At 39.7% G+C, this 15,817-nt stretch overlaps 1 protein-coding gene across 3 annotated transcripts in view; it reads left to right on the forward strand.

The window, feature by feature from the left end:
• adat1 (adenosine deaminase tRNA specific 1) overlaps positions 1-14,613 on the forward strand; it is a 63,999-nt gene extending 49,386 nt beyond the window's left edge. For 2 of the 3 annotated variants that reach the window (XM_043706712.1, XM_043706716.1), the window contains one exon: positions 10,631-13,411. In XM_043706712.1, the coding sequence (XP_043562647.1) occupies positions 10,631-10,763 (133 nt within the window). In that variant the 3' untranslated portion in view covers positions 10,764-13,411. The other variant, XM_043706713.1, reaches the window with a different exon arrangement.
• Positions 14,614-15,817: the final 1,204 nt, after the last annotated feature.

Raw genomic sequence — 15,817 nt, forward strand, 5'->3', positions numbered from 1 at the left:
ATGTGCAGAAAATTTTGTCAAACATTAAGATTGACAAGTCGCCAGGCCCGGACCAGATTTGTCCTCAGCTGCTTTGGGAAACGAGAAATGCAATTGCTTCGCCACTTGCGAAGATCTTTTCATCCTCGCTCTCCACTGGAGTCGTACCTGAGGACTGGAGAGAGGCAAATGTAATTCCTCTCTTCAAGAAAGGAAATAGGGAAATCCCCAGCAATTACAGACCAGTAAGTCTCATGTCCAGCAAGGTGTTAGAAAGGATTCTGAGGGAATGAATGTATGGCCATCTGGAAGAGCATGGCTTGATTAAATGCAGTCAACACGGCTTTGTGAGGGGTAGGTCATGCCTCACAAACCTTATCGAGTTCTTTGAGGATGTGACTAGAAAAGTTGATGAGGGTCAAGCTGTGCATGTGGTGTATATGGACTTCAGCAAGGCATTTGATAAGGTTCCCCATGGTAGGCTCATTCAGAAGGTCAGGAGGAATGGGATTCAGGGAAACATAGCTGTCTGGATACAGAATTTGCTGGCCAACAGAAGACAGCGAGTGGTAGTAGAAGGAAAATATTCTGCCTGGAAGTCTGTGGTAAGTGGTTTTTTTTTTAGATTACATTACAGTGTGGAAACAGGCCCTTGGGCCCAACAAGTCCACACCGACCCGCCGAAGCGCAACCCACCCATACCCCTACATTTACCCCTTACCTAACACTACGGGCAATTTAGCATGGCCAATTCACCTAACCTGCACATCTTTGGACTGTGGGAGGAAACCGGAGCACCCGGAGGAAACCCACAGAGACACGGGGAGAACATGTTCCACAGGACTCTGTCCTTGGGCCTCTATTGTTTGTAATTTTTATTAATGACTTAGATGAGGGGATTGGAGGATGGGTCAGCAAGTTTGCAGATGACACAAAGGTTGGAGGTGTCGTTGACAGTATAGAGGGCTGTTGTAGGCTGCAGAGATGGGCTGTTGTAGGGACATTGACAGGATGCAGAGATGGGCTGAGAGGTGGCAGATGGAGTTCAACCTGGATAAATGCGAGGTGATGCATTTTGGAAGGTCGAATTTGAAAGCTGAGTACAGGATTAAGGATAGGATTCTTGGCAGTGTGGAGGAACAGAGGAATCTTGGGGTGCAGGTACATAGATCCCTTGAAATGGCCACCCAAGTGGACAGGGTTGTTAAGAAAGCATATGGTGTTTTGGCTTTCATTAACAGGGGTACTGAGTTTAAGATTTTGTTGCAGCTCTATAAAACTTTGTTTAGACCACACTTGGAATACTGCGTCAAGTTCTGGTCACCCTATTATAAGAAAAATGTGGATGCTTTGGAGCGGGTTCAGTGGAGGTTTACCAGGATGCTGCCTGGACTGGAGGGCTTATCTTATGAGGAGAGGTTGACTGAGCTCGGACTTTTTTCATTGGAGAAAAGGAGGAGAAGAGGGGACCTAATTGAGGTATACGAGACAGTGAGAGGCATAGATTAGATTAGATTACTTACAGTGTGGAAACAGGCCCTTCGGCCCAACAAGTCCACACCGACCCGCCGAAGCATAACCCACCTATACCCCTACATTTACCCCTTTACCTAACACTACGGGCAATTTAGCATGGCCAATTCACCTGACTTGCACATCTTTGGACTGTGGGAGGAAACCGGAGCCCCCGGAGGAAACCCACGCAGACACGGGGAGAACGTGCAAACTCCACACAGTCAGTCGCCTGAGTCGGGAATTGAACCCGGGTCTCTGGCGCTGCGAGGCAGCAGTGCTAACCACTGTGCCACCGTGCTGCCCACCTAGAGTCGATAGCCAGAGACTATTTCCCAGGGCAGAAATGACTAAGACAAGGGGTCATAGTTTTAAGCTGGTTGGAGGAAAGTATAGAGGGGATATCAGAGGTGGGTTCTTTACACAGAGAGTTGTGAGAGCATGGAATGCATTGCCAGCAGCAGTTGTGGAGGCAGGGTCATTGGGGACATTTAAGAGACTCCTGGATATGCATATGGTCACAGAGATTTGAGGGTGCATACATGAGGATCAGTGGTCGGCACAACATCGTGGGCTGAAGGGCCTGTTCTGTGCTGTACTGTTCTATGTTCTATGAAACAGTGACTATGACATGGTAGAATTTAGCATTCAGTTTGAGAGTGAGAAATGTGGGTCAGAAACAACTGTGCTAAACCTAAATAAGGGTAACTAGAGTGGAATGAAGGTAGGGATAGCTGGAGTAGACTGGAAAAAAAGTTTAGCAGACAAGACAGCTAGACATTTAAGAAAATAGTCATGGCTCACAACAAAGATAAAATGCAGTGAGGAAGAAGGATTCAATTCAAACGTGATTAACCAGGGAAGTTGAGGATAATATCAAATTGAATGAAAAGACATGCAATATAGCAACATTAAAATACAGCAGAATGTGATCAAGAAAAATGAGAAAAAATAAATGTTGAGACCAAACTAGTCAGTACATGTAAAAAAGAAAGTACACACTACCTTAAATATATAAAATAAGGTGAACCTAGGTCCCTTAGAGAAACGAGACTGTGAAAATAATAATCAGGAACTGGCAGGGAAGTTAAATAAATACTTATGCATCAGTTTTCACAGAAGAAGACCATAAATAGCAATCCAAAACTACTAAATAATTAAAGGGCAAAAAGAGGGAGGAAATAAATACAAGAGAAAAATGTACCGCGAAAACCAATGGGTCTGAAGGATGATAAGTCACTTGAACTGATGGGTTACGCCCAAGGATAATGAAAGAAGAAGCAATAGAAATAGTGAATACAGTGATAGTCATCTTCCATGAGCCCTTAATTTCTGGAAAAGTCTCAGAAGCTTAGAAAACTGCAGTGCAGCAGTTATTGTAAAAGGGAGGGAAACAAAAAGCAGGCTACTATTGGCTAATTAGCTTAAGATCTATCATTGGGAAAATGTTAGAATCTATTATAAATGGATGTAATAGCAATGCGTTTAGAAATAAAACAACAACATCAAGCAGTGTCAGCGTGGCTTCATCAAGGGGAAATCATGACTGACAAATTTATTAAAATTCTTTGAGGAGGATAAAGGTAAGATTATTTGGATTCCATATGGTTTTCGATTAGGTAACGCACATAAAGCAACTTAATAAGACAAGACCCCATTGAATTGGGGGTTAGTATATGAGCACAGTCCAAGGATTGGCTAACTAATAGAAGACAGAATGGGGTAAGAGGTTATTCTCAGGATGGCAACCTGTAACCAGTCGAGTGCCACAGGGATCAGTGCTATTGTCTCATTTTTTTCCAAAATATATTAATGATTTGGATGAGGAAGGTGACTATGTTATAGCCAAGTTTGCAAATGACATAAAAATAGGTGGGAAGGCAAATGGTGAGCATGTCACAGAGTCTTGTCTCCAGTAGCATATTGAGAGGTTAGATGAAAGAGCAAAAACTTGTATGATGCCAAAAATCTTGGAAAAATGTGAGGTTACGCACTTTGGTAGGAAGAATAGCAGAACTGAATGTTATTTAAATAAAGAAAGAGTGCAGAAAGCTAGCATGCAAGGTCAGCAGATAATGGGGAAGGAAATTGGCCTTTATTTCAAAGGAATGGAGTATAAAAATAAGAACGTCTTGCTGAAACTAAATAAAGCATTAGTTAGATCACATTTAAAATACTGTGAGCAATTTTGTTCCCCTTATCTGTGTAAATATATACAAGCATTGGAGACAGACCAGGGAAAGTTCACTCGGCTGAAGTTGGATATGGAGGGATTTTCTGAGGAGGAGAGATTGACTAAGTTGGAGTTGACTACACTTTGGAGTTTAGAAAAATGGGAGGCATCTTATTAAAATAGAAGACTCACAGTGCCAAGGACCCGGGTTCGATTCCAGCTTGCGCTTTCTCCCGGTGTCTGTGTGGCCTTCCTCTAGGTGCTCCGGTTTTCTCCCACAGTTCAAAGATATGTGGGTTAGGTGAATTGGCCATGCTAAATTGCCCATAGTATTCAGAGATATGCAGGTTAGGTGCATTAATCAGGGGAAATGTAGAGTAATAGGGTAGGGCAATGGGTCCGGGTGGGTTACTCTTCAGAGGGTCAGTGTGGGCTTGTTGGGCCAAACGACCTGTTCCACGCTGTAGGGATTCTATGAATAGGAGACTTGACAATGTAGATGCAGAGGGGTTGTTTTCCCCTTTAGGGAGAGTCTAGAACTAAATGGGATAATCTCAGAATAAGGGACTCCCCATTTAAAAGAGATGAGAAATTTCTTCTTCGAGGGTAGAGAATCTATAGAATTCACTGCTGCAGAGAAACGTATGACTTTGATTTAAGTGTATTTAGGGGTGAGATAGACATTGTTAATCTGTAAGGGAACCAAAGGTTATAGGGAAAATGCAGCTAAATGAAGTTGAGGATTATCATGATAACTTTGAGTGGTGGAGCAGACTTGATGGGCTAAACGGCTTACTTCTGCCGTGACTTTGTGTTGAAGTTGCTCATAGTGCTGAACATCGTGCAATTATCAGCAAACACATCAGAACAATAGCTGGATTGAAGAGATTACATAATGGTGAATCAGGTGAGATTTGAAAGTAATGAAGGAAATCAGCAGGACATTACCAAAATGATTAATCTCTCCTCTGAAAAATCCAAAATAAGGGAAAACTATCTTAGAATTTGATTGGAACTTAATAAAAGAAAATCAAGGAAAAGCTTTGCACAAAAGGATTGTAAAAGTGGGGAAATGTTTAGAAGATGTCTAAAAGGGAGATGTCAAGATAATGTAATTATTCTGTTACCTGGCAGAGAGCTTCAAATTTTATTTCAGATACTGAGGATAATCTATTTGTTTCTTGTTTGACTTTGTCAGAAGCCCTTAATAGGCTGCACATAACAAATTATCTATTGTTTTTCTTTGGGACTATAAACCATTCTTTGTACTGAAAGATAAATTATGTATTTTACTTGCCTTGCGTGTTTGTGCTAACTGGACCCATACCAGCCAGGAGAATGTGGCTGTTTTATGTTACCAACAACTGTTCATCTTTAAATAAGCTTTTTAAAAAAATACAAGAAAGTTACTTCCTTTCAATTTCCACAGAAGCTTGTAGCCTGGGGTAATTGCATGTCCTACTTTGTACAAAGACTTATTTTTAAAGGAAATTAATAGAGTCTGAAGAAAAGATAGATATTAACTATATGTTTGCTTCAAATATGTGAAATAGTTACTGATATTGTGACCTAGAAAGAAAGAACCTGTATATATTTATAGTGTGTTTTCTCATGTCCTGAGGACATTTTACACTGAACTGTTATGAAGCATTGTCACTGTTATGTCGGAAGACTTAGTTGACGCCAAGTATGGTTCAGACCATATTTAAGCCACAGAATTTATCTTCTGCATTGTTTTTCATGTAATTGCTGGCAAAGCCAACATTTGTTTCCCATTCCTAATTGGGCTTGAAGAGATGGTTGTAAGTCACTTTCTTGAATCATTGCAGTCAGTCTAGTACAGGTGGCGCCACAGTGTTGTTGGGAAGGTAGATCCAGTACTTTGTTCCTGTGCCAATGACGGTACAGTGATATGGTATGTGGTTTGAAAGGGAAATTTTAGATGGTGGTGTACCATGTATCTGCTGACTGAGTTCTTCTACATGGTACAGGTTGTGGGTTTCAAAGATGCTGTCAGAGCAGCTTTGGTGAGTCACTGCAGTTCATCTTGTATATGATGCATATTATACTATGGTGAAGGAAATGAATGTTTAAGGTGGAGAATAGTGTGCCAATAAGTCAGGTTGCTTTGTCCTTGATGGTCCTGAGCTGCTTGTGGGCAATTTTGGCTGTATTCATCCAGGCTGACGGAGAGTATTACATCACAGACCTGACTTAGAGTCAGAGAGATGTACAACACGAAAACAGACCTTTGGTCCAACTTGTCCATGCTGATTAGATATCCTAAGTAAATCTAGTTCCATTTGCCCATATCCCTCTAAATCCTTTCTATTCATATACCCATCCAGATGCTTTTGAATGTTGTATTCGTGCCAGCCTCCACCACTTCCTCTGGCAACTCATTCCATAACGCACCATCCTCTGCATGAAAACATTGCCCCTTAGGTCCCTTCTAAATCTTTCCCCTCTCACCCTCAACATCCATCTAATTTTGGACTCAACCCACCCTGAGGAAAAGATCTTGTCTATTCACCCTATCCATGTCCCTCATGATTTTATAAACCTCTATAAGGTCACCCCTCAGCATACAACACTCCAGGGAAAATAGCTCCAGCCTCTTCAGCCTCTCCCTGTAGCTCAAACCCTACAACCCTGTCAAAATCCTTGTGAATCTTTTCTGAGCGCTTTAAAGTTTCACATCATCCTTCCTATAGCAGGGAGACAGAACTGCATGCAATATTCCAAAAGTGGCCTAACCAATGCCCTATACAGCCACAACTCCTATACTCAATGCACTTGTGGATGGTGGATAAGCTCTAAGGAGACAGGAGATGACTTTCGTCTCAGAATCTGCACTTGGGTCACAGCATTTATACCTCTGGTCATCTGTTACCCTCAGGATGTTGATTGTGAAGGGTTCAGCAAAGCTAATGCTCATTTCTGCAAGGTGAGATGTTCAACTTCTGTCTTGTTGGAGAAGACTATTGCCTAGTTTCTCTATGGTGTGAATGTTATGTGCCACTCATTTCATATTAAAGTTTCTTTTTCAATTATAGTTAACATTTATTTCATTTGAAGTGATTTTGACAGCTGAGCCCTGTGCTTTTGTTGAAACTAATGTTCAGTGTCAGATACGATGATATCTTCACAAAATCCATGTTTGTTCTTGTTACAGTCCACAAGAAAATGGGCAAAACATTCTTTTTTTTTCTTGCATGTAACACATATTATCTATCATAAATGGGAAAGTTACTGAAGAAATAGTTTTGACCTTTGAAGTTTAGGAAAAAAAAATCCCAAAATGTAAACTATTTGTGTGCTAACATATTTATTTTTGTTAACTTGTTGGTAAACGCATCAATTCTGGATTTTCTTTTGAAATAATTTTTAAAGGGCTCAATAAATTGGATCCAAGGAACAGGAGAATCGACGTTTCGGGCATAAGCCCTTCCTCAGGATTCCTGAGGAAGGGCTTATGCCTGAAACGTCGATTCTCCTGTTCCTTGGATGCTGCCTGACCTGCTGCGCTTTTCCAGCAACACATTTTCAGCTCTGATCTCCAGCATCTGCATTCCTCACTTTCTCCTCAATAAATTGGATCATCAACCATGCAGAAATAAAGTATTGAATCAACAAAGCAATATAATGATAAACTGAATTAGTTTGCCAACATCTTCACCTTTTTGAAACATGAAGACTTTAAAGAAGTTTGGGCTAGTACTGGTTTGTATTTATCAGATGGTGACCATTGCAATGTGTTCAACCATTCCATATTGATCCTCAGATCAGTATGCCCGCTATTAGAAGTGATGCTGCTATTGGACATTGTTTAGTAAGTAATCCAGACTATTAAGTATTACACCAGAAAACAAATTAAGATGTTATGTGCCACTTGATGTACAGTTGATGCATTTGCGTGTGCTAGACGCTACATATATTAACACACAGAAGCCTGTTTTATGCAGGTATACCTTGTACAAATGTGTATATACCCTACAGCATCTTCGATTAGAAAGAAAGGTGAGAGCTGTCAATCTCTGTTGCATTCCCATTGTAACAACCTGCCAAAGCAGTCTACTTGCCTAGTCTGAGAATTGAGTTTATTATTCCTGCTGCATCTCCATGCCAATAATGGCCCGACCAATAAGTACTGTCTAATCATGCTATGTAAATTAGTATCCTGTTTTTTCCAGTCAGTTTCTTGAATCACTAAGTGACATTAAAATCTATTACAACTGTAATCAGCTATCTTAATAAGCATTTGTAACTAACTCAGTATAACAATCACTTAGGTAAACTACAGAAAGTGGAAGAAGCTTTTTCTGGTCATTGCAGTGATTTTGTACATGCAGTCTTTCTAAATATTGCTACAGAGTTTGTTACAGATACTACACAAATGAAACTCCCATTGTACTTTTTGATGTGCTTTGCAAATATATCCTAATCAATGTTTGTTCCTCATTCATAATCACTAAAATTGATTATTTGTTGGTGCTTGCCATGTGTAAATTGGCTGCCATATTTCCTATGTTATAGTAATGACTCCAATTCAAATGTGCTTAATTGACTTTAAACTCTATTGCGAGCCTTTAAACTATGTATGAATACATGAATAGGACGGGAATAGAAGGATATGGTTCTTGTAAGTGAAGGCAGTTTTAGCATGGAAGAGCAAAATGTGTTGGCATGGGTTTGGAGGCCAAAAGACCTGTTCCTATGTTGTATTGTTTTTTGTTTTTCTTTGTTACAAAAGTCAGTCTGTAAATACTCTATTTTTATGAGTTCAACAAGACAACCTATGCAAATCTCGCACTTCACTCTGTCTCTCACATTTATTTGTGGGCAGCACGGTGGCACAGTGGGTTTCCTCTGGGTGCTCCGGTTTCCTCCTACAGTCCAAAAATATGCAGGTTAGGTGAATTGACCATGCTAAATTGCCCGTAGTGTTTGGGGCAGGGATGAATGTAGGGAATGGGTCTGGGTGGGTTGCACTTCGGCGGGTCGGTGTGGACTGGTTGGGCCGAAGGGCCTGCTTCCACACTGTAAGTAATCTAATCTAAAAAAAAATTTCCTGAATATCTAAGCTAAATCAAATATATTGAATTGCATGACATTTCAGTTCCAGTATGGGAAAATTCCTAGTATCTAACTTGATGTTGGGCAATGAACATTTGACTGTGAGATGCGAAGAAGAAATCAAATTGGAATCTGTAGAGTAGGTATCCTCACTAACTAATGTGCTAGTGGAGAAACTATTTGAAAAAGAACAGAAATTGAAGTTAAAAATGAAATTGATGAAGCCAGGAAGCAAAACCTGATAGGTCTGTCTCTATATCCCAATTATTTTGGTTTGTATATTTTCTAAGTACAGGGATCTCCAATTTACGAACATCCAACCTACTTAGAAAAACGATCCTACACAGGAATATAATTTTAAAGAGGATTCGCAGAGACGGAGAATGATACGATGTAGCCGAAGGTTGGTGGGGTGGAAGGTGAGGACCAGTGGGGTTCTGTCCTGGTGGCGATTGGAGGGGCGAGGTTCAAGGGCAGAGGTGCGGAAGTGGAGGAGATGCGGTGGAGAGCATCATCGACCATGTCGGAGGGGAAATTGTGGTCTGGGCTGTTCGGTAGTGGAATTGGTCCTCCTGGGAGCAGATGTGGCAGAGGCGAAGGAATTGGGAATATGGGAGGACATCTTTACAGGGGGCAGGGTGGGAGGAGGTGTAATCTAGGTATCTGTGGGAGTCGGTCAGTTTGTAGTAAATGTCTGTGTTGAGTCAATCGCCCGAGATAGAAATGGAGAGGTCTAGGAAGGGGAGGGAGGAGACTCAGACGGTCCAAGTAGATTTGAGGTTGGGGTGGAAGGTGTTAGTAAAGTGGATGAACTGTTCAAACTCCTCGTGGGAGCACGAGGTAGCGCCAATACAATCATCGATGTAGCGGAGGAAAAGGTGGGGCGTGGTGCCATTGTAGCTGCGGAAGATGGACTGTTCCACATATCCGATGAAGAGGCAGGCATAGCTGGGGCCCATGCGGGTGCCCATGGCTACTCCTTTGGTTTGGAGGAAGTGGGAGGATTGGAAGGAGAAGTTGTTAAGAGTGAGGACCAGAGACAGAGGATGATACGATGTATTATTTTAAAGAGCCAACATAGAAACATTTCCTGTACATACGAATGGCTGCTTTATATTGTTCTGCATTTGTTCCAACTTGCATAGAAATTGATTTGCGAACAGACTCCAGAATGGAACCATTTGCATCCTGGGATTGCTTGTATTTCATTTTTCAAAAAGTCAGTTATTATACTTTTCACTGAGTATTCTAAATCTTTTCCATTCACATTGGAATGGATGGCACATTGAAACAGAAAGTATCTGATACAAAACAAATATCTACAATCAATCTATATGATAATCAGTTTCACCATTTTAGCTGATGCCTTACCATTGTTATCAACTATGTTTTCTATAGTGTAGCTCTTAATGCTAAAACATAATTCTATTTTGTTTTGTGGTTTTGTCATTGTGTTTCAATGTAGACTGAAAGCAGAACCCTTTAATTATAACATTACAGCAAAGTGAGATTAGATGCCAGCAGAAAATAAGACTGGATGGCAACATTTACAATTGCAACATACATCAGGTATTTGTAAAAAAAAGCAAGACTAGATAGTGAGAAGCTAGCATTCTACGCTTTTTTTGTACCTCTGTAGCTACAAGAGATTAAAATTTGGTGATGTATCAGTCCCCAGAGCACAAAGCAGATCCATGATGCAATTTTAAATTGGACAGATGTGAAACTAAATTTAATAAAGAGAAGCAATGCTGTTAAAGTTAACTCAACCACGAGGAACTGCTAATGTATCTGACTTCTTTACATTTGTATATGTTTATTATATTGATATATTGTTAATTGTGATAATAAACTTGTTGTTAAAAGTTACTTTTTTTATTCTTTTAACAGAAATAAAACATTAAAAACCTACTGGGAATTCAAGGAAGCTGCAACAAATTATCAGCAAGCGTGGAATGAAATACAGAAGCAGGCATTTGTTACTTGGGTGCGAACCCCAAGGGACCTTATGCAATTTCAGTAGAGATGCAGCAGCAAAGTAATGTAGCAGAAATAATTAAAGTCAGCTCTGTCTGGATGATTATACGTAGATCTCAATAGATCCAAATTTCAGATTTTTTAACAAAAAAATTGTCAGTTAACATGAAGTGGATTAAATGTATATAGTAAATATTATTTTTAGTTACTAGACTTTAATGTTGCTAAACCTGGATTTCTATATCTGTCTGCACAGACTTGAGTAGTAACTGAAATTTATAATATAATTAGATGAGATACACTCAGCAAGCAATAAGGTATTAATTAAGTTTGATGTAAAATGGAGAAGCATCATCATTTTTCTAACCGCCTGACCATGACATTTTTTCTAGTATCAAATTTAGGAAGGTTTTTCTTTGACATGGCTAATGTATTCTACAATTGTCTTTTACTCACTTCGAATTCTGCTCCAAGTTCTATTAAAGAAGATTTATAGAATTGCTTGCAAAAAGAATGAAATGAAATTAAAATGTGTGTCATTGTAAATTTATTGATAGTAGCTTGATTGCTGGTAAATCACTCAGAAAAGCTGACATTGTCTTTACCAAATCAGAAAAGACCTTCATTTAATGCAATATTTTGTGCTGAATTTTGTAAAGGCTGTAGAAACAGATCTGAAGGTAGGGGAGCCAGAATATTTGTGCTGCAGCATAGTGTGCTGGCTGACTATTATGAAACCATTTTGACTTCTGTGGGAGTGTGGCCTACTCAGTAGTAACAGGGAACCAGTTAAGGAGGCATTTCATGAGGTACTGAAATCGTAGCAAAGGTACGCAGATTTCACACTGCCAGCAAGTGATACAGCTATACAGTAAGGTAACCCTTAAATGAAATGGCAGAAATTTAGAATTTTGAGAAAAAAAGAATTAGACAATTCAGAATATGCAAATAAGCAAGGAACCATATAAAGCAGCATGTACGCCACAACCATTTAGTGGTGTAAGAATGCAGATGTTGCGGTGGCTATGAGTAATGTGTGCTGAATCCCTAGAGTAGATCTCTCTGTTGAACTGTCCTGTAATGTGTGTACATCTATGTTGAAGGTGTTGAGGCATGTCCCTTATCCGATGTGCTGTGTCTGTACTCTTAACATTGACATGTTGCCTCAGTGCTACACTACCAGCCATAGAATAGATATCATGAAGATAATTCAGTAACAGGTAGTCTTCTGCAAATTACTGCCAGTTGATGCACATTGACTTCCAGCAGGATTGTGACTGAGAAACAGTCACAATGTTAGCATGCTAATTGGATCAACAAAATTCAGCCCTTCATGTCCTCAGGACAATCCAAAATGCTAATAAAGTACTTTGGAAATGAAAGGATTGTTATTGGAAAAGATTAACTATCTGAAAACAAAAAATACTCAGCAAGTCTGGCAGAAATTATGGAGAAAGAACAAAAGTTAATTTGTCAAGACAATGGCTTTTCATGAGATTAGCTTTTTATGAAATATGGACTTTAAATCTTCCTTGATGAAGAAATTTGCCTTCATTGAACACTAATGACACTCACTATTGTACAAACTTCAAATACTCACTGATATGCATCTCAAATAGACAAAAAGTATCCATATTGTTAACATCTAAATGCAAGTATGATACTCACTACTTAAATCTATGATGCTACATTCTATATATGACAAAGCATTTGGAAATGTTGTAATCCTAACCAATTGTATCAGTAGACAAGTCAAATCCCAGAATGAAATCTAACATAGGAGATCACACTTCTTTAAAAAATTAACACAGTGGTCATTCATTCAAATATAGCTTCTCAGGACTGCAGAGTTTCTTTAACACAAGAACAGAAATTTATTACAGAAAAGATGTAAACAAAGAAAATGAGTTATCTCAATGTACAACACAGTTAGAATTTTAAAAACCTTAACACCCAGGAAAACAGAAGTTTCAATCTATTCTCCATCACTTTACAGCAATTCAAACCTAGATCAATATTAATATCTTTAATTTAGTGTAACTTAATTTCCTGGTGTTTTTCTGTGAACTGTGAAGTTATCTTACATGAATTCTCTCAAAATTGAGGGCTTAGATTTCCTCAAATTTTAATGGTCTGCAGATTTCGAACCAAACACTCTTGGTCTGGAAGTACACAACCCAAACTCTTCAACTGAGGTAACTGTTGCTTTCCCTGAACTGTTCTGTACTCCTTTTCAAGGAGAGTAACTATATTTACCCCAATCAGATTTACTGTGAACTCCCATAAAATTTCAATCTGAGTTTCGTAAACTAAAATCAACCCTTCATTATTGAAAATAACCTCATGGACCTCACGGTTTACTGTCCCTGTAGTAAGCCAGTGTAATACATACACTTTTCTACTAACACTCTGGGGTCTCTGCTGTCTGAACATACTGAATTAAGTCACCATTCTGGAAAGACTATCTGACCTAGTTTATTTTTAACCCCAACTTCCACATTTTTTAAAATGCTAACTCAACGTGATATATATATATTATATAAATCTGATCCCGTTCATCACAAATTACAAAATTGTTCTTTAAATAAAGCTTTCTCGCACAGGCAATATGTGTGAAATTTGATCAGAAATTAAAGTCACAGACTTTGCTTGTTTAGCATATTAACTGAAACTTTTCTTTTTTACAAACTTACTTTTCAGGCTGATCTTTTACAAGCCCCTGGAAATGCACTCCTGAACAGTACTGAAACAAAATTGCAGACTTAAGGATTTGAATTGCGAAAGGCTGTCATAACAAAGAAAGCACATAAGTTTCCTATTACAATCTACAACATATTAGGCAAGTTTCCATTTTGAGAAGAGTGAGCAATGTTCATTCTCATCTTTTATTACATTTTTTTCAGATATCTTGAGTTTATGTTTACAATAAAGCTAAGACATTAGCTAACCTAAAGCCAGGGAAGTAGCATCTTTATTACGCTGTTAAACAATTCTTTAACTTTGCTATGCAAAGAAGAATATACATGATAAATGTTTATTTCATTGTTCTCCTTACATAAAAATTAGGAAGCAATGCAAAGACCCCTCTTAAAAAACAGAGATTACATGAAAGACAGACTTCAGTTCAATACCAGCACTAGAAGGCCTCTTATATGCTGTAATTAGATCCAGTTCGTTTTTCTCTCACTGCTGTTACAAGAATATTGTACTTTGACATTACGCAGGAGATTAATTTACAAATACCACTTGGCATCTCAAGAATTTGAGCACTTGAGTAATTTAGTCTGATCCTCCTCAAAATCCATTACTAGCAAGTAATATGTTTGGAGCTACCATGACAGTAGCATAATAACGATGCATAGTAAAGCTATGTGGCACCTAACTAGAGTATTAGTGGTGCAAATCAGGCTTGCCCTTGTTGTTATATTTTCTGAGAGGATTGTCCTTGTTGCAAAATACAACATATCTCTGGATTTATAATGTATATTGTTATGGAGCAAACCAAACCCCCTCAAAATATATTAAGAAGACAGCCTACACCCCAACATTTCTTATTTTTAAAAGGCAAGTACCAGACATTCTGTTTCAGATGCAATTCAGTTGGTCAAACTACCAGGTTTGAAGTAAAGCGCATTCTGTTTTTACACTATAATTAAAATGCAAACAGAAGAAAGGAGAATTTAAATAAGCTAACTCTGTAGGAAAACTAATCCTTAAATGAAGGCAGGCAAGGGAACAATGATTATCCTGGCATCATGAGTAGCTGCTCAACACCAATGGCTAAAAGGGGTTACACAGGAGTTCAACACATCATAGGTTACCAGCCCCTAAAATGTGTATCAACAAGTGTAGATAGGGGAGAGAGAGAGGATCTAGGGGAATGAGTTACCATCATCTTGGGAAGACTCAGAGTTCCTCTACAAGCATAATAGGGGACGACACGGTGGCTCAGTGGTTAGCACTGCTGTCTCACAACACCAGGGTCCCAGGTTCAATTCCAGCCTTGGGCGACTGTCTGTGTGGAGTTTGCACATTCTCCCCGTGTCTGTGTGGGTTTCCTCCCACAGTCCAAAGTTGTGCAAGTCAGGTGAATTAGCGATGTTAAATTGCCCATAGTGTAGGGTGCATTAGGCACAGGGTGGTGGGTTGCTTTTCGGAGGGTCGGTGTTGACTTGTTGGGCCAAAGGGCCTGTTTCCACATGTAGCGAATCTAATCTAATCAGCCCAAGGGAGGAACAAAGACTCTTTTCTCCAAAGACTACAGGGCCAAACACACGACTCCAAAACTACCAGCCATATTTCTTCATTCTACTGAACGAAGAACAGTGCAGCACAAAAAAAGGCCCTTCAGCCTATCAAGGCACCAATGATATAGCCAGGAAAAGGATCGAGGATATAAAAAGTGATTTCAGGGAGTTAGGGTGGAAGCTGCAGAGCAGGACAAACAGTGTAGTGTTCTCTGGTTTACTACCAGTGCCACGAGAAACAGTGTAGTGTTCTCTGGTTTACTACCAGTGCCACGAGAAAGTGAGATGAGGAACAGGGAGCGAGCGCAGCTTAACATGTGGCTGCGCAGCTGGTGTAGGAGGGAGGGCTTCAGATATGTAGATAATTGGGATGCCTTCTGGGGAAAGTGAAACCTGTACATGAAGGACGGGTTGCACTTGAACTGGAAGGGGACCAATGTCCTGGGTGGAAGGTTTGCTCGAGTGGTTCAGGAGGGTTTAAACTAGTATGGCAGGGGAGTGGTAAGCTGAGCTATATACCGGTGGTGACAGTTGATGGAAGTGAGGCAATAGCAAGAGGTAGCACAGCCAGTGGGAAGGAATTTCCTGAGAAAGAACCAAGGGATCGGTTAAAGTGTGTTTGCTTTAATGCAAGGAGTATCAGGAATAAAAGTGATGAGCTTAGAGCATGGATCAGTACCTGGTGCTATGATTTTGTGGCCATAACAGAGACATGGGTTTCTCAGGGGCAGGAATGGTTGCTGGATGTTCCAGGGTTTAGAACATTTTAAAGGAATAGGGAGGGGGAAAAAGAGGTGTGGGTGTAGCACTGCTAATCAGAAGGGGTATCACAGCTACAGAAGTTACCATTGTC

Source organism: Chiloscyllium plagiosum, chromosome 17, assembly GCF_004010195.1.
Source record: "Chiloscyllium plagiosum isolate BGI_BamShark_2017 chromosome 17, ASM401019v2, whole genome shotgun sequence".
NCBI lineage: Eukaryota > Metazoa > Chordata > Chondrichthyes > Orectolobiformes > Hemiscylliidae > Chiloscyllium > Chiloscyllium plagiosum.